Below are 23,138 nucleotides of genomic sequence, written 5' to 3'. Positions count from 1 at the left end.
TTTACCTGCATTCAGATTACACACAGAAAATGATTTGAAAGCATTTCCTGCCGTGAAAACACCAAAGCAAATCAAAGAAATCAGCTCCAATCTTATCTTTATCTTGACTGTGTTGGGTCTTCGTTGCTGTGTGCGGGCTTTCTCTAGTTGCGGTGAGTGGGCTTCTCATTGCGGTGGCTCTCTTGTTGCAGAGCACGGGCTCTAGGTGCATGGGCTTCAGTAGTTGTGGCACACGGGCTCAGTAGTTGTGGTGCACAGGCTTAGTTGCTCCGTGACATGTGGGATCTTCCCGGACCAGGGCTTGAACCCGTGTCCCCTGCACTGGCAGGCGGATTCTTAACCATTTTGCTACCAGGGAAACCCTGTGGTTGCTTTTTAAATAACAAAACTCTTTGGGGATGAATTGGTATCTCTTTCTGAGAGAAAGTGAGTTGGAGAAAACATGAGTAACTTGTTCTATCGGGGGGTGTGTGAGCTCACATGTACAAAAACAATGATGACAGCAACATAAGCATATAAGTATTTAAAACTCCTCTCCTTTTCTTCAGATGTTATCTTCAGGATAAAAAACATCCTATAACATTAGAAACATCTGAATTTAGTAAACAACTTCTATTAAAAGTGCTTCCTCTGTTTGCAGTCGCAGAATCATAGCTTTGTTAAGAGAAAATGGGTACCCAGGGTCCCTGACTCTTGTATAAGGAACTCGCTATGTCAGGAAAGAGGTGAACCTTCCTTCAGGGCTACACACAGGAAAGAGTAACCAGTGGATATACAATGGAAAAGAAAATTTTTAAGCATGGACACTGGATTTTTATTATTTCTATAAACATCTACTGAGAGGGTTAATTACATGCTCAGATGCAATTTTTGATGCTTAGTTGCTTTTAAGAGAGAATAACATTTTTAGTCATAGTCCCTAGTGTTGGTTTTTACCTTGTGACCTGTGCCTATTACTCTGGACTCCTGATCATGGCAATCACTAAAAGCCACTCTCTTAAATATGTTTATTGCCAAATATGCTTTTGGATGTCTTCTCTACAATTTCTGGGGTTTTTTTGAGTGTGTCTATAGCATGTCCTTCCCCCACTATTTTTTTTTTTTTTTTTGTCTCATCAGAGCTGACCCTCTTTATCCTAGGTCTCTTCCTCTGCCATCAGAGGAAGTATGTACAATAATATATGCCTACTGCACATACTCCTTCTCAGTTCCTAAGCTTTAATTAAAACTGTCTCTGGCTTTTGATATTCTTACAGTTAAATAAAATTTAAAACTTCTTTCTCTTCCCTTTCCTTTTTCCACATTAACTTGTTCATGATAAAATTGAAGGAATGCTGGGCTGTAAGAAAGTGGAAGTTCTAGACCTAATCCTAATACTAATTAGAATGTCGCCTTAAAAATATCCTTTGACTTCTCTGGATTTCACTTTCCTCATTTGCAAATGGAAGATTGGTCAAGTCTATCTAAAACAGATCTGTGTCCTGTGGTTGGGATTGTAATGACCCCAATGACTCCATTTCAAATGCAGAATTTCCAAGTCTCTCTTGACTTCTCTCTACTTCTGTTAAAGTTCTCTGCCATTAGCTTCCTGTCTTATATTCCTCACATTCTAGACTAATTCCCTGAATCTTTCACCTAGAAGGTTGCCTGTTTTCCTTTTAAGGCACTTACACTTCTCTCATTCATTTAGTCCAACAACCTGATATTGCCCTGTTCTCCCAACGCAGACTATCACTCCAACTCAGACTCCTTTTGTTTTTTCTCTGTGATGATTTAGCATAGATTATCTATTTTGTGTTCATAATTTTTGGCCTTTTTTTCAGTCCCTTTTTATTCCCTTTCTTTCTATTCATTCTTTTTATTCCAATGAAGGAAACTTTTCTCCAGAAGACACTACAAGGCCTTTTGGAAAAGGCTGCCCCTTCCCCTAATATTAATTAGCCCTGGTTTAGTCACTCAGCTTTCTTATCCCCTGCTTCCCATTATAAACCCTCTAAGATCCCTTCCCTGGAGAGCCAACCTAGGAAGATTAGGCATTTAGAATGAGAAATCCACATTCTGAGATTTCTGACATCTCCAGCCTCTCTCTGCTACCTTCATTCCATTCTTTATATTCCACATTAGCATATAACACTTCAAAATCACAGAAGTAAGCTATATAATTTCCAAGGTTCCTTCTAGTATTAATATTCTACTTATATATAGAGAGAATACTGGTGTCCTAATACAAATAATACACATTGTATATTTGGTAGTATGCCATGTTTCAGTGTGTATATCTCTACATATGTTCTTACTGGAATTCCTCACTCTTCTACTTCCTGTTTGTCATTCAGATTTTTTTGAAAAAACAGCATAACAACAAGTCCCTTTCAACTGCATGAGCTATATCACTGGAAAGTCTGTTCAAAGACCCTGGTTCCTTTCTTACCCTTGGGAAATTGTCCATGAGGAAACTGTGGTGGGGATTACAATTAACCCAAGTGTTCAGACTGAACCTGAGAGCCCTTTACCTCTCTGTATATCCCAGTGATTGTGTTTAGAGAAAGTTCTTTGTGTTAACCATCCCTTTTTTCCTGTTTATGTGACATTCTTTCTTGACCCTTATGGATTTCTAGAGCCAAAGACATTCCTTGGAAGAAACCTCGGGTCAAAGTATCCTGTTCTTCTGGTTCTCCTTACTTAAAACATTATCGCTGGCTACAAATCCAACCTGGTCATGACATATCTACACAAGATCAGGGGTACTCTGTGTTTGTGTGGGGTTAGTGAGGGAAAAGAGAGCAGGTATGAGAAAGGAATGTCCATTATCTCTAACACTACAGGGTAAAGAGTTACTGTCTCTTTTTCTAGACTGTTTGTTTCATTCACCATTATTATTTCTATTTGCATATCTCAGGTAATTCTTTCCTCCTCTACCCCCTCCTCCTGCCGCTCCATTTATCCTGGCATTGAGAACAGTATGAACTCTGAGGCTGTAATTACTCAAATCTCTGAATTCTGTTTGTAGACTGACTGATTTAACTCTCTCAACAGGACAATCATCTATCTCTCCTTGGTGTATGTGCTTGGCCATGTGATCAAGTCCATGGGTGCCTTACCAATACTGGGGGGACAAATGTTACACACGTGAGTAAAATCATGGAATAAACTAAACCACTTTTCCTCCATTGGGCAGGTAAATGTCTCACACATTCATTACAGATGTTTTTCTGTCTTCTTACCAATGATGTCCCTTTATTTTCCAATCTGTTTTAATACCAAATTGGTTAAGGAAAAAACTTTGACCAGTTGAACTCTCCTGCTTTATCTGAGCTCATTTGTTTTTATTAAATATTTGGGGACTAGTAGAATGCCCAGTTAGTATCCTTTTGATAAAAACTCTTCATGTGCTTGAAGACATTAAAACCTTCATGCCCTCCATATTCCCTCACCTATTCACCCATCCACACATTGTACCTTTACCAGAGTTAAAAAAAAAAGTCTGTGATATTTCCTTATAATACATTGTAGAATTCATTTTCAAAGCTTGGATTATTTCCATTTATGTGTAGTTCCATATATTCCAGTTTCTCTATCCCTCTTTATTAAGCTCTTGATGTTTATGATGCCAGAGACTCTTGATAGATTCTGATGTCTGTTGGTTCAGTCAGTAGAGAAGATTAGAGTTGTTCAAGAAGCAGGTCGTACATATTCATGTTTATACTGTGCCTATATGTGTATTTTCCAATGAGTTAAGAATTTTGTTTGAAAGTTAATAAATATTAGATACCTCCTTATTTTTGTCCCCTCAGAAATCAGTGACACTACTCCTATTAGTTATGACTAGTTTAACATTTTATTTTGTGGTTACTAAGGATATGTGGGATAAGGGTTCACAAGGTCATTCTATTGAAGTGTCCCTTTGACTAAGACAAGATTGAGAACCAGTGCTTTAACTTTGGAGTTCCTTCAGTATCTGCTTCTATCTGTTGTGCACAAGGGGTAAATGAAACTATCAGGGACAAATCTCACCATGTAATGTATACTTTCTGGCAGAAACTCAAGGATTATAAGTGTACCTGAGTCTCCCCTAGGACTGAAGGCATATGGAAAATGCCCACAGTGTAGAAATGTGAAGGAGGTCTTTGCCCTTGTACACATTTTTTTTCTCTTGTAGCTCTATATTTTATTTCTACAGTTGTGTTTAGTATCAATATGGTTAGTACTCTCACCTCTCCATTTCAGAGTCCTGTCAATGGTCGGCTTGAGTCTAATAGCTTTGGGGACAGGAGGTATCAAACCCTGTGTGGCAGCTTTTGGTGGAGACCAGTTTGAAGAAAAACATGTAAGAGTCCTGTAATTTCTGTGTTTTTCAAGAATGTAGAGCAGGCATCAAACGGCAGGTAACCATTTGCCAAGATTGAAGTGATCCACCAGTCAGATCATATCTGAGGAGCTGTGTTCAGTGCTGGGTACTGGTCATTAATAGAGGGAAAAACTGCAACATTTCAAAGGAAAGTGACCAGGGTGGTAGATGGACTAAAAGATGCTCTTATGAAGAAAGGTTGACGGAAATGGAGATATTTATAGCCTGGATAAGATAAGAATTAAAGAGAATATCTTAGCTGTCTATAGATATTTGAAGGATATCAGTAATTAAACCAAAGATCAATGGCTGAAAGCTATAGGAAGCTAGCTGCTGGCTTGATGGAAAGAAAAACTTCAAATAGTTGGAAGTAGCGAGTTTACTCTCACTTGAGTTACTTAAGAAGATACATGGTAATCACTTTGGGAATGGGAGGTGATGAGTAGTACAGAGATGATTTAAGCATCTCTAGCTTTGAGATTCTATGAAAGGGGAAAAGGACCATTTGGAATAAAACAGAATGAGTTTCTCTAGATGAACCTGTCTGGATGATCATTCCTTCTTTTCCTAAATACTTGCCACTGTCAATGGGAGGGGAAAACAGTATGAATAAAGGTAAAAATGGGCCTGTATAAGGAAGCAGTGACAACTAGTCAAGGGAAGTAATCTATTCTTAGATCAGCCAACATTTCTAGCTTCTTCTTTTTTCCTCTCAGTTTTCTATTTTGCCTGTCTCCATGTATTATTCCCTCTTCTGTAGCTGGTTACCATGTTTCTGGGTTTTCACTCTGTTCTTTCTCTGTGTCCTGTCTTCCTTCATGTCTCTAACCCTTCAGACCATTTGAGTTATTTTATATTCTTTATCTACCTGAGGGTCCATAGATCATAATTGCTTGCTGACGTTGGAGAAATAACCAACCTCTGGCAAGTGGGATTCTATGCACAATGAACTATACCCATAGATTGGTGTAATGAGTTTAAATGGGGACCAGAAGAGGAAGCAAACCACACCATAAATAGAAAATGAGGATTGTGCTGATGTGTCAGGAAAAGATCTGGGGTGTCAGAATGAAGCACAGAAGTGCACAATGAATAAAGCATCAGCAACTGTATTTGAAAATTGCTTCATTTTGTAACTGCTCCACAAAGATATTTCAATAATAGTACAAACGCACCTCCAGGTTTCCACCAGCCATTTCCAAGCCCACAGACATCCTTTTATACTCTTTGGCAGACTTCCCATAAACATTAGGTAAATTATCCTGTTTGACGGACAATTTACTCCACTGTCCCATGTTCTAGTCCTATTCCTACCACACATTCCACAAAATCAATGATTTAATTTAGTCACTCAATCACTTAATAAATTCAGTTAATAAACATTTATTGTCTGTAGTATAACAGGTACTATGCTAGTGGGGATTACAGAAAATAATAAGATACAATTTCTGCCCTAAAGGAACTCAACCTACAGAAAGAAACAGACATTTAATGCAAAGAAACTAATATTAGAATAGATATGTATAGGACACAGTACATAGGCATAGTGTACAAGATGATCATTTTTGCCAAGATAAAGGGGTAAAAGAATGTTAAAGATGCTTGTACTAGGGTTTGAAAGATAGGGAAATGTTTGTCTGGGGTCAGCGAGATATGTGTTAAAATATCTGATATGATATTCACATACACATTCACAGAGGCAGTGCCTGAATCTGTCTCTGTGTATGTACCTCTCGCTTAGTCTGAACGCGAGGTAGGGGGTGGAGCTAGGAGGCATATTGCACTGATGATTTGGCTTTTTTTTTTTTTTCAGGCAGAGGAACGTACTAGATACTTCTCAGTCTTCTACCTCTCCATCAATGCAGGGAGCTTGATTTCTACATTTGTCACACCCATGCTGAGAGGTTGGTATCTTTTCTGAGGGACTCTGTATAAGCTTTACTCAGGCCAGCCAGAAATCTGTTCAAGGCTTCCTCCTGTCCATCTTCTCCTTTGGTTTGAAAATCTGAGAGAATTTCTTTTAACCTTGCTTTGTCTGGCCCAAAAGAAGAATTGTGGATTAGGTGATGGGAAGAAAGAGGATGGCTATGTCTATGACCTCAAAAACCTGAGCTTACAGAATAGAACATCAAAGACTTAAGATTCAGGATTAATTTGTTTTGTTTTGTTTTGTTTTCCTGTAGGAGATGTGCAATGTTTTGGGAAAGACTGCTATGCATTGGCTTTTGGAGTTCCAGGATTGCTTATGGTGATAGCTCTTGGTAAGTGCAGTGGGGCAAAGGAAACTAATAGCCACTGATGCCTTCCACATGTAAAGGGTGATGTAAGCACTTTACACAAACTATTTCATTCAGTCCTCACACTAACCTATTAGGTAAGTGTTATTATAGGGGTTTTCCCTAGACGTTGGAGATAAATTAACTGAATAAAGTCAGAAACCTCAAAAAAAAGTGCCCAAGGTTACATAACTAATAAGAAGTTTCCTAGAGAGCTTTAAGAAAGACTGATCCCTGGACCCTATGTAGGACTAATTAAATCAGGATCTCTGTGGGATAAGGCCTTGGCATCTGTAATTTTTTAAGTATCTAGGTGATTCTAATGTGTAGTCAAGGTTGAGATGTACTGATCTACACTACAGTATATAATGAAGCAAGGAAAATAATTAATCCTTCCTTTTGAACTAGCTTATTTCATCTGATGGTTATTTATCTGGTAATTGAAAGACTTTTAAAATTCGTTGGGCCTTTTAAAGTAGCTTCTAGGTTTAGCCGTTTCTGCCCTGCTCTGCAATGCTCCCAAGAAGTTTGCTCTTAAGCAAAGAGAATAAGAGGAGTTGGATAAGTAGGGGGAAACTGATGCAACTTAGATCAAGTGGCATTCTCTTTACCACAGGGAACCCAGCAATGGAAGTGGAAGGGGGATGTGTGTGTTGCTTAGTTTACACAGCCTAAGGGGAAACTTGGACATGATTGTTTCTAATCATTGACCTGGAAACCTGTTCTCACACTGAGCCTTTGGGTGACACTCCCCACTGGAAGATATCCAGTCCAAACACATAAAGAGCTCAATAGAGGATAAAGAGCCCAGAGACTCAATGTTCCATCTGATTATTTTCTACCCGGGGTTGGGGCGGGGCTAATATTATTATATCAGATTGCAATTCCAATTCCAAGGAAATTTATGCGTAATTCCTGGAGCCCTGTGATAATGCATTCTCTGCTTCCTTCTCCCTTTGAAGCCAAATATTTTCCTGGTTTTCCTCTGATTAGTACTATGTCTTTTTCTCTGGATCATTGCACAATAATATTATTTACATATCAGAGTAATTATGAAGATCAAAAGAGATGCTGTAATGGAAATGTTTAATAAATTATGAAATGTTAAATAAGTGTTAGCTGTCATCATTAGTCAGCTGCTTCAATTTTCTGGGTACTAATAAGTCAGTTCTCTGACTTTTCACTATAATTTAATTTATTCATTTGATTTTTTTCACTCATTAATTTGATAGACATTGACTTAATGAGCCGTTTATGTGTCAGATTCTGTGCTAGGTTTTGGGGTCACACTGGTGAATTAGATAGCTACAGAATTCATGCTTTCAAAGAATTTATTTGGTCCAGCAGGAGGAGGGAGACAGATAAGAAAACAGGAAATTTCAATATAGTATGATCACTGTCACAGCTGGTGAAATACAGAGAAAGCTATAGGAACACATAGGAGGGATATCTGACTAAGACTTCGAGGGTCAGGAAAGAAATGATGTGTAAGGTAAGACCTAAAGGATTAGCAGCAATTAATTCAAAGATTAATCAAAGAAAAGATTGAAAGTGAAACAGAAATAGGACACAGTATCTGTAAGACAAGGAGATGAGAAATAGTATGACATATTTGAAGGCCTTAAAGGAATTCAAATTGCCTGGAGCATAAATGGAAAGATAGAGAGGAGAAATTGACAGAAACTAGATAATGAAGGGCCTTTTAACCTACTAAGGAATTAGAACTTTATCAGGAGACTAGTAGAGAGCTTCAAAAGGATTTTGAATAGAGGAATGATGGTTAGATTTTTATTTTTCAGTGGTATTTCTGACTGTAATGTGGAGAAAAAATGGGTTAAGGTGAGACAAGGATACCCTTTGTCTTGATTACTGAATTTTGGTACTCCCTTAAATTTTGTGCTCAAGGTGAGTGCCTCACTTACCTCACCCTCCTTGGTCCTGACAGAATTGACAAACTTGATATGACTAGATGTGTGAAAGTAAGGGAGAAGAAAAGCCAACATTGAATGTAGGGCTCTGGCTTGAGCAAATGGTGGATAGTAGGGTCATTAACTGATAATAAGGAAGAAAACGTTTGGGGCAATACTAATGAATTTAGTTTTGGACATGTTACATTTTAGATGTCCTTGGAACATTTAATTGGGAGTATCAAACATTTATTTGGAAATACAGGTTTAAAGTTCAGAAGAAATGTTTCAGCTATAAAGATCTGGAGCTATTAATATATGGATAGCAATTAATTCATGAAAATGGATGGAATAACTAAGAGATAATAAGAGTACGGTAAAAAGACAGCAAGGATAGAACCGTGAGGAACACTGGTATTTAAAAGACAGTCAAATGATCTAAGCACCAGGAATTAGAGATAAACAAGTTATGGTACCTATTTGCAAGGAATTTTATTTTCCTGGTAAAGATACAGATAAGTGAACAATGAAGTTCTGTTCACTGTGATAAGTGCAGAAATAAAGATATCTACAAGGAAGTGCAGCAAAGGCATGAGTAACTAGGTTGCACTGAAGTTATTCAAATAAAGATTCACAAAAGAAAAGTTGGGGAATGGCTCTCCAGGTAGGAAAAAAACAGTGCAAATGGAGAGGCAGAAATCGTATTTTGAGAACCAGGGTGATTTCATTAATGCCAGAATCAAATTAAGGGGCAATCTCTATGGCATAAACCTTTAGAATAATGTTTCAAATTTGTATGGGAATGAGTCTTAATGTAATGAAAACTTAACAATGATTATTTTCTCCAATATATAGATTGTCAATTCTTTGTTATGTATTTATATTATTAAATGAGATTATTCAGTGTTGAGCATACCTTTATACAAGCCAGCATTTACTTGTAAGTTCTTGTATTTCCTTTACAATAAAAATGTGTTAAGGGTCAAATTTTGTATTTGAATTAGGTAAAGGGTTCAACAGTTAACAACAAAAAAAGACAGGCAAAGAGGGGAAACCCACAAATGAGACTAAGAAGGAATGGCCAAAGTGATAGTTGTTCTATCTTGGCTACCAAGAGGATTTCAAGAAGGGACTCATTCAGAGTAAGGAATGTTACTGACTGGGAAAGCAAGATAAGGGTGGAAAATGTCCATTAAATATAGCGACAAGAGGGTCATTGATTTGATGATATCATCTATGGTAGATTGGTGGAGATTTGAGACTAATTAGAGTAAACTGGGAAGTGAATAAGAGGGATGAAGGGGAAGACAGTATTTATAGCTGAAAGGCGACATGGAGTCAAGAGAGGATGTTGAGCATGCTTGAATGTCATTAGGAAGACTCCAGTAAAGAAACATGTTGAAGATGTAAGATAAAACAGTATAATCAGTATGAAAGCACACATGGCACAACTGCCTTTATACAGGAGGAGGAACATCAATCACCCTCACCTAAATGGAGAGAGGAGAGGATGGGTGTGGATACAGAAGTTAATAGATTTGGTGGCAAGAAGTTGAGGGGGTTTTCATTTGAAGCCTTCTATCTTCTTTGTGAAGTAAGAGGCAACGTCTACTAGTAGAAGGAGATGGTAGAGAAACTCAAGGTCCCTACTCAGCTTCTTTGGTTAAGTGGCCTTGAAATTTAAGTGTGAACTTGTCAAGGTCTTCCTTTTATCACTTCACTGTCACTTTTTAGACCAGAATTCCTGAGAATTTCAGCCTCTTTCTAGGATCATTCTTAGTTTCAAGAGCAGTCTATTTCCTGTCCAAAATCTTCCACTTATCTAGATACCTCTTTGTCTGTCCACTGGTCTCCCAGGATTAGCATTCTTTTCTCTGAACTATTTTTTCTATCAACAGTAAGAAGGCTGTGGTAGGTAAAGGGTGCTATTTGGAGAAGCTTTGGGGAAACTGAGAGGATAAATAAAGAAAAAGTGGTAGAGTGAATCTGACTGAGAGGAATGGAGAAATTAGAAAGTTAAGATAGAGAAAAGTAAGGTGATTCAGGCATTCTAGATGTAAGGATATTGGAAATTGCTACTGGTCACTGAGAAAAGCATCTTGGGTAGAAGATCTACTAGAGGGGCATCTGGCTAGAGCTGGGAAGTCCATTCAGGAGGAAAGTACATCTGGGAGGGTACCAAGATGGAGGTTTCCCACGGATTTTAGTTAAATTTAATAAACTTGAAAAAAATTTACTTTTTTATAATTATAAAACTAATATCTCGTTGCTGGTAAAATAAAGGAGAAAATAAGAAAATTAAATTCACCTGTAGATAACTGTGGAGATGTGGTTAAGGGATAAAGATGGGCGTTGAGGGAAAGAGAATGAGCTCAAGAACAGAAATAGAACAGAAAAGAATTTTTCATAGGAATGATGAATAGTGGTTAGAGGATAAGGTGCCAAATGGAGAATAATGAAAGGTAAAGTGGAAAGTGGTAGGTTGAGGGGGAGCGCCATTGCAGACAGGGGCCACCTCTTTTTTATCTTTATTACCAGTAGTATCTAGCAGAGTGTGTAATGCAAGAATGAATGAATGAGGTGCTTTATGGTGGTTAAGAGTATAGATTCTTGAGTCAGGCCTCAGGTCAAAAATGCAGTTTCTGGCACTTTCTTGTACAGATTGCTTAATTTCTTTAATCCTTGATTTCTTCATGTGTAAAATAGAGTATTACATATTTTGTCAGGTTAAATCAGTACTGAATGTAAAACGCCTAACACTTTACATATAATAATAAATCTTCAAGAGATCATTAATGATAATAATAACCACCAGGATAATAATGAATTTGGGAAGGCCTTCCATGCCAGGAGTTTGGGCTTGTTAGGTAGGTCCTGGAAAAAGGATTTTAATTTGGCATCAGATAAAAGAAGAAGAGAACAGGACTGAGAAACTAGTTGGTGGCCATTTTGATAATGCAGGATAGAAGTTATGAGGTCCTACACAAGAGTCACAGCAGTGGTGATGCAAAAGAGGGGGCAGGCAGGAAATGCACTGAAGACAGAGGGTCAGTGAAAGTTGCTAATACGTCAGATGTAGAGATGAAGAAAGAAGAGTGAGAATTCAAAGGTGACTTTCATTTCTGTGATAACAGGAAAGTCTCAACACTGACCATTTTGGCTCCCATAGTTTTTCTAACTCCAGAGTCAGATAGCGTCAGTCATTTCCCTCCCTTTTTGAGATGTGCCAGTTACTCCTATATTTCAGCATTCTGTCCTTAGTGTTTACATACTGAATGTGCTAAATGAGAAGCTAAGAACCTTATTTGTCTATCAACTGCAGTTGTGTTTGCAATGGGAAGCAAAATATACAGAAAACCACCTCCTGAAGGAAACATAGTGACTCAAGTTGTCAAATGTATCTGGGTAAGTCCATGAATTGTTTACCTACCTTTTTCAGTCAAAGGGAAAGAGATGCTGTGCTGAGCATATAGGTCTTCAAACATGGCTTCTCTCAATGACCTCTGCTCTACTTCTGTGCCTTTTGGCAAACTGAGATTAATCGGTCTTCCCTCTGTGCCTCTACTTAACCATTAAGTTAAAAATAATGTAATCGTTTTTAAAAATGGGCAAAAGTCTTCTGAAATGTAGTTATGTATGTTGCCAACAGAAAATAAGGATAGGTAAAATTAGATTTGAAATATTCTGAAATTCAATGCCTGATGAAATCAAAAGGTTGGAGTAAGTCACTTAAGAGTTATGTGTGTTTGAGGGAAGAGATAATGAATTGGAAAAAGCAGGGGATGTTTTTTTGGTCTCTCCTCTGATATCTACGCTCTGCCCTAGTTTGCCATTTCCAACCGTTTCAAGAACCGTTCTGCGGACATTCCAAAGCGAGAGCACTGGCTGGACTGGGCAGCTGAGAAATACCCAGTAAGTTGGAACTGCAGAAACATCTGATGCCTCCATGTAGTCTTTCCTAATGTCCAAACTGATTCCCTCGTGCTGTATTTGACCTCTTCTCTTACTGTTCTGGGCCACTTCTACTGTAAGCAAGAAAACCCTATCTGGCAATTCAGCCTGTTCCTTCTCACCCCTTCTTGCAGAGGCAGCTCATTATGGATGTGAAGGCACTGACCAGGGTACTGTTTCTTTATATCCCATTGCCCATGTTCTGGGCTCTTTTGGATCAGCAGGTAAGAATGGAGACACGAGGGAGGGGACATGGGAATATATGTATACGTATAGCTGATTCACTTTGTTATACAGCAGAAACTAACACACCATTGTAAAACAATTATACTCTAATAAAGATGTTAAAAAAAAAAAAGAATAGTTCTTTTGAAAGCTACCCCTTCCTCCAGCCCCTTCCCTCTCAGAGAAAAGGATTTCTTTTAATAGCATCTGTTTGCCCTAGGGCTCACGATGGACCTTGCAAGCCACCAGGATGAATGGGAATTTGGTGAGTAGAAGAGATTTTTCCAGAGAAGTCTATCATTTTCTTTATAATCCATATTAAGGAGAAATTTCTTTGTGTTTTTGCCTGAAAACTGACATAAGATCATAATAGATGTGCCTTTAGCATGAAGATACTGAGTAGGCAAAATAAAGAAAGCAAATCTAGAAATAAAAAGCAGAATCTTATCTTTAGAAATCAGAAATGTAAGGATGGAAAGGTTTAAATGTATACAAAGAAGCATTGAGAGGATAGCAAATGAAGTGATAGAGCCTGGGGAAGTGGATGTTTTCTTCCATCTAAGCCTGGCCAGGGAACAGCAGGTTTGATTGCTGCTACAACACAATTGACACCATCTCTTAGGCAGGGCTAACAGCAGAGGACCCAGAGGTGGGATATTTTGTACATGGATACAGAAATAACGGGAAAATTGTAAACATTATTTCCTCTTTTTCCAATTTCCATTCATTGGCAAAAACGCTTCTCTCATTTGTTCCCACTTCCTAGATTATTGTATTGTTTTTCTATCATCTCAGTTGTGAAGAGGGCAGGGTGGAATGATGCCAGGGTTTTATGATGCCAGTCTGTTTGGAGCCTGCTTAATATAATTTCACCTTTTTCCTTCCCCTGGCTGTCCAGGATTTACCATGTTTGTCCTCTTTTTGACCTCCTGGAGAACAACTTCAGGAACCCTGTGTGTCAGTGGGAGTCTTCACCCTAACCATGATGTCTTGTCCGTCATATTATTACCACCTACGACTGCAGTTACTGAGATTAATAAAAAACACACTGACTTTATTCTCTTTCAAGTTAAAGAAAGCATAGTGAACAGAAAATAAGATTCTCCCTTAAGCCCATCTGCCTTCAGGAGACATAGCCTAAAGCCATTCCCAGTCTCTTTCGCCCCCCACGCCCCCCACCCCCTCCCCCCCCCACCCCCCCACCCCCGGCATACCCTTACAAGGATAATAGTGATCCTGAACCAAAGACCTGATAGATTTTACCTTAAGCTTCTCACCTGCTAATTAGCAAGATGGTTGATCTAGGCTTTTTTTTTGTCTTTAGGCCACCATCTTAATGTGATTTGTTATCATGTTTCAGGGGTTTTTTGTGCTTCAGCCTGACCAGATGCAGGTAGGAGACTTCTCTATAGTCCCGGGTACTTATTTCTTTCCTCATCTACACCATTACCTATAGTAGTAGGATTACCAACCATAATTTGATGTTTTTTTCCTTGTATGCTGAGGAGAGCTAAACATAGGAATGAAAATATTCTCTTTAAGCCCCACACTTCTCTTTCACATCCTCTGTTTAGTAAGTAGCTCCTGATCAACTCCAGGGAGACTGAGTTTTGAGCTCACAGGGAAAGTATAAGCACTGGATTTTTTTCCATGTCAAGTATCATGGAAATATTGTCAAAGAAAGTATAAGGCTTTGTTGTGTGAGCAACAAAATCAGAATCTCTGTTTATTGGTGACTCCCAGGTATCTTTTTAAACTCTTGTTCAACAATCCCCAATTCTTCCTTCTCTCATTCCTTTCTCCTGGCCATGACATTTTTCCCTTGGCTGTGGTGCTGAAGAAGATAAGTGAAAATGGGAGGGGAAAGCTCCCAGTTGATTGACAGAAAAACAGGTTCAGAGTGAAACTGGTTCCTTGGGATATTTGGAAGATAATGTGCTATGCAGGGGAAATAGAGTCTTGGGTGTAAAGAGACTGAAGGATGTGGAATCATTCTGTACATAGTATGATGAAAGTGTGTTTGGATGTGAGAGAGAGTGCACACATGCAAATGAGAGCACATGCTCACACTCATGATAGAAGAACGTTGTAACTAATCCCTTTTACCATGGTGTTACAGGTACTAAATCCCTTTTTGGTTCTTATCTTCATCCCACTGTTTGACTTTATCATTTATCCTCTGGTCTCCAAGTGTGGCATTAACTTCACGTAAGTGCTCACTATGCCTATGTTGCTCCAAACTGACTCAACATTTGCCCAGTTTGATAAAGAGTCAATATCTTTTCTACTTAGTGATGATTTGTTTTGATTTATCATTTTTCTGCTTCTGTTTATCCATGTTAGATTAAATGCCTGTTAATACTGAAGGATGGGAATTAGATCTAATTAATTCTTATGATAGAGAGTCCAAGCCATTACTGCAGACTTACATATGTGATGTTGAAGAGTTAGGACTCTACTTCATGGGAAGTCAAAAAGTATGTGAGATTAGGCTCCTAAACCAACTTGTTGCTTTGTTCTTGAAAGTTGCCTCTTCAAAGAAGTCCAAAGCCTTTGAGGATAACTAATCCCTTTAAATCTTCCACTGTCCCTATGAAACAAATGGGGGACCTCATAAGAGTGGGGATAGAATTGTCCCTAATTACTGCTTTCCCCCCCTTCTAAATAGAAGTGTTATTTTTTGTAAAGTTTGACAGAGGAGGGTGTTAAGTTTTCTCTAATTTCTGATTTAATAGCAATTTCCTTTTGATAACCACTTACCATATTCAGATGACCTTTTGTCATTTACTCATTCATTGAGCAGTTTATTGAGTTCAGCACCAAGCGCTATGCAAATGGAAAGCACAAATCTTGCTCTTAAGGAGTTTACTCTTTAGTAAGGAAGCTAGAAAATATGCAAGGTTAATTATTGCAACAAGGTGAAATTTGTTAAGTGCCCTAAGAAGGAAAGCAAAGTGCCAGGGAAATGCAGAGATGGAAGAGAGAGGCCAGGGTCAAGAAAGACTTCTGAAGGAGAGGAAAAGGAGGTAATAATGTATAGTGACTGGTATATGGTAAATGTTCAGTAAATCTGGCTATATTACTATTATTTTTGTTATTATGACATAATGGATAAAAAAATCATAAGCAAAGATAGAGGGAAAAATTTGGTGCATTACAGAGAACAATTCAGTATGACTCAAGTAAAAGTAGAAAGAAGGTTATATGAAGGGGAGGCAATACTTTGAAAAGTAATTGGGACCAAATTAGCTAAGCTTAGGGGGTTTAGATTTTATTCTTTAGAGTCTAGAGTTTAGCTATAATTGTCTCTTTCTTTCCCCTATAGATCACTTAGGAAAATGGCTGTTGGTATGATCCTAGCATGCCTGGCCTTTGCAGTTGCTGCTACTGTAGAGATAAAAATTAATGTGAGTACAATAAATCTTAAGCCATGAGAGCAGGACCATACCTATTTTGTTCACTTTTCTGACTTGTTCAATCTTGATTCCCTGGGCCCTAAGCACAGTACCTGTTTTAAAGAAGGTGCATAATAAGTGTTTGTGGTAAATGAGTAGATACAGGGGTAAAGCAGCAGTGCAAAATGAAGCCCACCTCCCACCTGAGTGATTCAGAGTATATTGTCAAGGAATTTCCAAACACCAGTATCCAAGATATATAACCATCTCTTAGATAGCTTACCAGACACTCAAATAACTTTTGGCAGGTTGAATAGCCACTATTAGGGAATGATGTATGAGGCCACGGCTGAGTCAAAAGGCATGGAGTTTGTTACCTGGCATCAGTGCTTGCTATATTGAGCTGGTGTTTCCCCCTCCAAACTGCCTTCAGAGTTTTCTAAGCCAAATGTTCTTTAGAGGTAGGAAACTGTGTCCTCCTGACTAGATGAGCTAGGCTGTCGAGAAAGGACTGAGGTATGTGTTTTCATGGTATCTGAAGGGTTATTTGTTGGTAATTCTAACACGTGTTCTCTGTCCTAAGGAAATGACCCCACCCCAACCAGATTCCCAAGAGATTTTCCTACAAGTCTTGAATCTGGCAGATAATGAGGTGAAGGTTACAGTGCTGGGAGATGAAAACAACTCTCTGTTGGCAGAGTCCGTCAAATCCTTTCAGGTGACGTATGGACTTGAATGAATCAGAAACACATTCAGATTATGTGCAAAGGCAGCAGCATAATACAGTGGTGAAGAGCATGCACTTGGGGAGTCAAACTGCCCCAGTCCAATTCCTGGTTCTGCCATTCCCTAGCTATAAGACCCTGAGCAAGTTATTTGATCTCTAAGCCTCAGTTTTAGCATCTGTAAAATGGCAATAATTTTTATGTCATAAGCTGTTGTAAGGATAAATATTATATGTAAAGTGCTTAGCATAATGTCTGGGACATTGTAAGCTCTCAATAGGTTGTAATTTGTGTTATTATTTCAAACTGCCTTGTAACACACACCCTGTGGAAGAGTTTGGCTTGCATATTTTCACGACTATATTATATATATTCTGAAATATTCATTTAAAAATATTTTTTAAACAATAAAAGTAATATACATTTATTGTAGAAAATTGGGGAGTATGTCAAAAGATATAAAAACCACCTATAAATCTATCACACGGAGATAATCATAGTTAGCATTTTTGTATAAACGAATAAATAAATTTTTAAAAAGTGTTGAAACACTATGTGCTGTATTGACCTTGATTTTTTCTTAACATTAACCATCATAAGCATTTTCCCATGCCCTTAGGTAAACTTTGAGAATGTGATTTTAATGGATACATAATATTCTATTCTGTGGATATAACATGGCTTAGTAAAGTATTTCCTTATAGGTATTTAATTTTTTTTGTTATTATACATAATTCTATAATGAACATCCGTACTCATAAATCTTTATTCAAGCCTCTAATTACTCCTATGGTATATTTCTAGAAATGGAATTACTAGGTTAAAGGGTAATGTTGAAAGTATCTAATGAGGTCACCTGCCCTGGGTTACTATGAGATTGTGATGTCCAAGATGGGGTAGAAGGTGAGTGTGACAGGCTCTTCATTCTATAGAAAATGCCACACTATTCCAAACTCCACCTGAAGACAAAAAGCCAGAATTTCCACTTCCAACTGAAATATCACAATTTGTCTGTCTACACTGAGCATTCTGTGGAGGAGAAAAAATGGTACACTCTGATCATTCGAGAAGATGGGAAAAGTATTTCTAGCATGATGGTAAGTTGAGGAATGGCCTAGTTTCCAAATTATCTTAGAGTACAATGACTGGGCTCATCAATATCTTACCAAGGATATGAATGATGATCAAAGTTTCTTATTATCAGTTCCCTCTTGTCAGCTGTAACTGATGTTTACTTCCCTCTATTGTAGGTAAAGGATGAAGAAAACAAAACAACCAATGGGATGACAGCCATGAGGTTTGGATGCCAAGGAGACCCAGGCCTCTCTGTTCTCTTGAATCTTGGGTCTCTTCTGATCTGTGGGGCTTCACATGAAGAGACTTCACATTCTACTTGTCTTGTACAGGGATTCTCTTCCTAGAATGTCAAGAGAATTAGTGTCAGAAGGCATTTCCCAGGGCAGTGAGAAGCACAGATTCAAAACCAAGTCTTTTGGCTTGCTTTCTCATGTGGTATTCAAAGATGACCCTGTATTTATGTACGCCCCCTGTGCTCTGCAACATAAATCTCTTCTGCTGAATTTTATCCACTTATCTTGCTCTTAGGAAAATAACTGAATTCTTTCCTCTCGGTGATCACCAGAGAGAAATTTAGAAGTAAGCAAATAATCCTCCCTTCGTTATTGGTAGTTGAATATCTTTTATAGTTACTGTGTTTTTTAAGTAAAATTTAAAATAAACCTATAGAGGCCTCATGGTTTAGTAAAGGCAACACACTTGAAGTCAAAAGACTTGGTTTTGAATCTAGATAAGGCTGAAGGTCTTGTTAGACAGTCTGGGACATTTACAGAAATGGAGCCTTGAAGGGGTCACCTGCTCACTGGGGCAGGAATCTGACATGAAATAGACAGATGCATGTGCCTATGGCCATCAAGATTAGATGGTTGCTGTTGAGAATAGCATTTTAGAGGAGAGCTTTCAATAAAAAGTTTGAATTTCACTGAAGGGTGGAACAGTCATAATAATCTACTTTTGCATATGCAGCTTCAGAAAAAGTAAACAGATCAAAAATAAGTAAGACAACAATGAGGATAGGACTTCCCTGGGTCAGAGAGCAATGGGAACCTCCAGGAAGGATGAAAGGGAGCAATTTCTAGGTTAGTGCAGGATGATTGAATGTCCAGAAATCAATATCAAGGATTTTAGAGGGAACTGCCCTTCTAATCCCATGGGCCAGGGACCAACGCAAATGCTACCAGAAACCTAAACTGAGGGAGCAATTTAGCGGCCCGGGTTCAAAAGACTAGAAAGATGGTTCTGGAAGAGTCCAGGGTTATCTGCAGACCCAAAACAATGATAGCTCAACCTACTGTGGGCTGGGAGTCTTGAGTTTTGCATAAGTCAAATCAGACTTCATTTGTAAGAGGATAAAGTGTCAGTTTTATATAAATACTGGTACGTATTTATACATATACATATATATATATACACACACACACACACACACACATAATTATTTTTCTTAGTGGAGTCTCAGTTGATGAATTACACCATTAGAAGACGGAAAGAAATTAGGTGCACCTAAGGTAGGTTAGTAAGGAGACTCGGACTGCCATGGGTGATCACAATAGTGTCATCCCAGCTGAAATCAGGTGAGAGTATGGCAGATAAAAAGCTAATACCTGAGGAAAGAAAAAGTTAGGGACAGCTAAGACTACTGATTGCTTCTTACATGTGAGTTCATTTATTCACGCAGTTAACAATATACATCACGTACCTTTTATGTGCCAGCCACTATTCTAGGCACTAGGCATATAGCAGTAAACAAAACAGAAAAGGCCCCTGCCCTTTTATCAGGTGGGAGAGTCTGTCTGATCTGTAACAATGTCTCTACCCTTAGGTTTGTTAACACTTTGCATGAAGAGATCAACATCTCCCTGGGTACAGATACCTCCCTCAGTGTTGAAGAAGACTATGGTGTGTCTGCTTACAGAACTGTGCAAAGAGGAGAGTAAGAGCATTACCCTTGTAATTTTACTTTTATCAACAACTGTTTTTTAAATGCTTTCTTTGCATATAGGTGGGAGGATTAGGTATATCTCAGCTAATTTTAAATGTACACAGATTCCTGCTCTCTTTCGACCTTTGCCTGCTTCCCTCAGTCTCACCTTTTTCTGCATAGATATATTGAGACCATGCTTGTTGTAAAGGCCATACTGTATAGTCAACAAGGCCATCTCTGGGAGGTTTGCCAGTTTATTACTGGCTCCCACTCCTACCCTTTGGTAACTCCTATTAACACCTCGTTCGAGCTTATCCTTTCAGGTTCACTGTTTTATGCTGTTCCACTGATTCATAAGACTTAGAAAAATTCTTAAAATTTAGATGAGAAGACTTAGAGTCTGAAGTTCACAAAAGAAGACAATTTGTGCCTTCTGCATTCAGGTTTAAGGTTTAAAAAAAAAATTAGCCAACAGACAATGAAAAGCTCAGATCGGGTAGAAAAAACCTGGCATGAAAATAATTCACTCTGAGACTCCTCTCCTCAAAGAGAAATGGTAGCTTTGCTGATTGATTCACCATCAGTAGAGAGATGAAACCACTCTTTCCTCCAGAGATGGGAATGCTTTTCTAAACTGTAATGTCTATTCTAACCTAAAATTGTCCTGTTCCAGATATTCTGCGGTGCCTTGTAGAACAAAAAATGAGGAATTTTCACTGAATTTGGGTCTACTAGACTTTGGTGCAGCTTATCTGTTTGTTATTACTAATGTAAGTAGCTCCTGGCCACCCTTACTCTCTCCTTCCATATATCTGTATCTATATTTATGTCTAGATAACTATATCATATCTCTCTATATAAATCTATATCTATCTGAATCTGTATCTGTCCTGGGACCCAGATAAGACTCTGTGGCAAGACAGCATCACATACTTATTTCTAGTGAAAGGTGATAGTTTCTATAATGACTTTAGAAAACCTACTAAGGTCTCCATGAGAACTTAAAAGAGATAACATTGGCAACAGGCACAGGGTCTTGGGGAATGGTAGACATAATTTATCTTGAGTCATTGCTATGAGGTGACATGGTTTGCTGCAGTCTCATTATGGCCCCAAGAAAACAAAAATTGTTTAGGTCTTCTTGACTGACTCCACATGTGGGTCTCCTAGCTCCTTGGAAACTGATCTGCTAGCATATCACAGTCTGAAATACCAAGACTGGTAACAAATGTCAGTCTCTACACAAAGTTTGGGGGATGAATTAACTGTGCTCCATCAAAAGCAATTGTCTCAGCACTCAGGACATGACACCTCTGAATTTTAATTCTGATGTGAATCTTGCTTCTAATTTTATTTCATTACTTTTTTTTTTTTTTTTTTTTTGCGGTACGCGGGCCTCTCACTGCTGTGGCCTCTCCCGTTGCGGAGCACAGGCTCCAGACGCGCAGGCTCAGTGGCCATGGCTCACGGGCCCAGCCGCTCCGCGGTATGTGGGATCTTCCAGGACCGGGGCACGAACCCGTGTCTCCTGCATTGGCAGGCGGACTCTTAACCACTGTGCCACCAGGGAAGCCCTATTTCATTACTTTTGACATTGTATTAAATATAAAAAGAAGACAGTGAATAAGGAAAAGATGGAAAATTTCTAGAAGTGTGATGAGAATAATCTGTAAAGTTTTTTTATTTTAATTAATTAGCATGATATCTTTAGTATGCCATTTTTTATTACAGCTTTATTAAGATATAAGTCATATACCATACAGTTCACCCACTTAAAGTGTATAATGGTTTTCAATGCATTAACATATTCAGTATATATTGTATATTCAATACATATATAGAATATATTTTCAATAATATATGTTCAATGGTTTTTAATAAATTCACAGAGTTGTGTAATTTTAGAACATTTTCATCATTCCAAAAAGAAGCCCCATATTCATTAGCAGTTACTCACTATTCCCTCCCATACCCTCTAGCACTAGCAACCACTTGTTTACTTTCAGTCTCTATAAATTTGCCTATTCTGCCTATTTCGTATAAATGGAATGATATAACATGTGGCCTTTTGTGTCTGGATTCTTTCATTTAGCATATTTTTTAAGGTTCATTCATATAGCATACATCAGTACTTCATTTCTTTTTATTGCCCAATAATATTCCATTGTATAGGTATAACACATTTTATGCATATATTCATCAGTTGATGAACATTTGGTTGTTTTCACCTTCTGACTAACATAAATAATGTTGTTATGAACATTCATGTACAAGTTTTTGTGTGGACATATATTTTCACTTCTCTTGGGTGGAGTTGTTGGGTCACATGGTAACTCTATGTTTAACCATTTGAGGAACTGCTAGACTTTTTCAAAGTGAACGTACATTTAACATTCCCACCAATAAAAGGTGGCAATTTTTCTACATCTTTGCCAACACTTGTTTTTCTATCTTCTTAATTATAGCCATCCTAGTAGGTATGAAATGGTATTTCATTGTGGTTTTTATTTATATTTTCCTGATGACTAATGATGTTGAGCACCTTTTTATGTACTTTTTGGCCATTTGTAATCTGCTTTGGAGAAATGTCTATTCAAATTCTTTGCCCAATTTCTAATTGGGTTGTGTTGAGTTGTAAGCATTCCTTATATATTTTAAACATAAGTCCATTATCAGATATATGATTTGCAAATATTTCCTCCCATTCAATAGGTTGTCTTTTTAACTTCCTTAATGGTGTCCACTGAAGTACAAACATTTTTAATCTTTATGATGTTCAATTTATCAATTTTTTTCTTTGGTTGCTTGTGCTTTTGGTGTTACATCTAAGAAACCATTGCCAAATCCAGTGTCATGAGGATTTATGCCCATTATTTTCCTTTAAGAGTTTTATAGTTTTGCCTCTTATATTTAGGTGTTTAATCCATTTTGAGTTCATTTTTGTATATGATGTGAGCTTGGGGCTTAACTGCATTCTTTTGTATGTGAATATCCAGTTGTGCCAGCACAATTTGTTGAAGACTCATCTTTTCCCGTTAAATGGTCTTGACATTCTTGTCAAAAGTCAATTGACCAGAAATGTGAGGGCTTATTTCTGGATTCTTAGTTCTATTCTATTGATCTATATATTTATTCTTGTGCCAGTACAATAATCTCTTGATTACTGTTATTTTGTAGTAAATTTCAAAATCAGTAAGTATATGAGTTTTTCAACTTAGTTCTTCCCTTTAAAGATTGGTTTGGCTATTATGGGTTCCATGAATTTTCATATGAATTTTAGGATCAGCTTAGGATCAGAAGCCAGCTGGGA

General features: G+C 37.9%; 2 protein-coding genes across 3 annotated transcripts in view; one reads left to right on the top strand and one right to left on the bottom strand.

The window, feature by feature from the left end:
* Positions 1 to 23,138, top strand: part of SLC15A2 (solute carrier family 15 member 2) — a 36,852-nt gene that overhangs the window by 7,727 nt on the left and 5,987 nt on the right. The window contains exons 4-19 of the mRNA XM_067738723.1: positions 3,037 to 3,129; positions 4,228 to 4,327; positions 6,162 to 6,252; positions 6,532 to 6,609; positions 11,854 to 11,936; positions 12,357 to 12,443; positions 12,617 to 12,706; positions 12,928 to 12,972; positions 14,068 to 14,100; positions 14,827 to 14,915; positions 16,033 to 16,114; positions 16,686 to 16,820; positions 17,760 to 17,924; positions 18,078 to 18,124; positions 19,727 to 19,837; positions 20,502 to 20,598. Coding sequence (XP_067594824.1) covers positions 3,037 to 3,129; positions 4,228 to 4,327; positions 6,162 to 6,252; positions 6,532 to 6,609; positions 11,854 to 11,936; positions 12,357 to 12,443; positions 12,617 to 12,706; positions 12,928 to 12,972; positions 14,068 to 14,100; positions 14,827 to 14,915; positions 16,033 to 16,114; positions 16,686 to 16,820; positions 17,760 to 17,924; positions 18,078 to 18,124; positions 19,727 to 19,837; positions 20,502 to 20,598 — 1,426 coding nt within the window. The remainder of the gene's footprint in view (positions 1 to 3,036; positions 3,130 to 4,227; positions 4,328 to 6,161; positions 6,253 to 6,531; positions 6,610 to 11,853; positions 11,937 to 12,356; positions 12,444 to 12,616; positions 12,707 to 12,927; positions 12,973 to 14,067; positions 14,101 to 14,826; positions 14,916 to 16,032; positions 16,115 to 16,685; positions 16,821 to 17,759; positions 17,925 to 18,077; positions 18,125 to 19,726; positions 19,838 to 20,501; positions 20,599 to 23,138) is intronic.
* Positions 17,514 to 23,138, bottom strand: part of ILDR1 (immunoglobulin like domain containing receptor 1) — a 73,992-nt gene continuing 68,367 nt past the window's right edge. For both annotated transcript variants that reach the window (XM_067738726.1, XM_067738724.1), the window contains one exon: positions 17,514 to 18,244. In XM_067738726.1, the coding sequence (XP_067594827.1) occupies positions 18,059 to 18,244 (186 nt within the window). In that variant the 3' untranslated portion in view covers positions 17,514 to 18,058. The remainder of the gene's footprint in view (positions 18,245 to 23,138) is intronic.

This window comes from Pseudorca crassidens, chromosome 5 (genome assembly GCF_039906515.1).
Source record: "Pseudorca crassidens isolate mPseCra1 chromosome 5, mPseCra1.hap1, whole genome shotgun sequence".
NCBI classification, from domain to species: domain Eukaryota; kingdom Metazoa; phylum Chordata; class Mammalia; order Artiodactyla; family Delphinidae; genus Pseudorca; species Pseudorca crassidens.
This window is presented reverse-complemented; position numbering and strand designations above follow the sequence as displayed.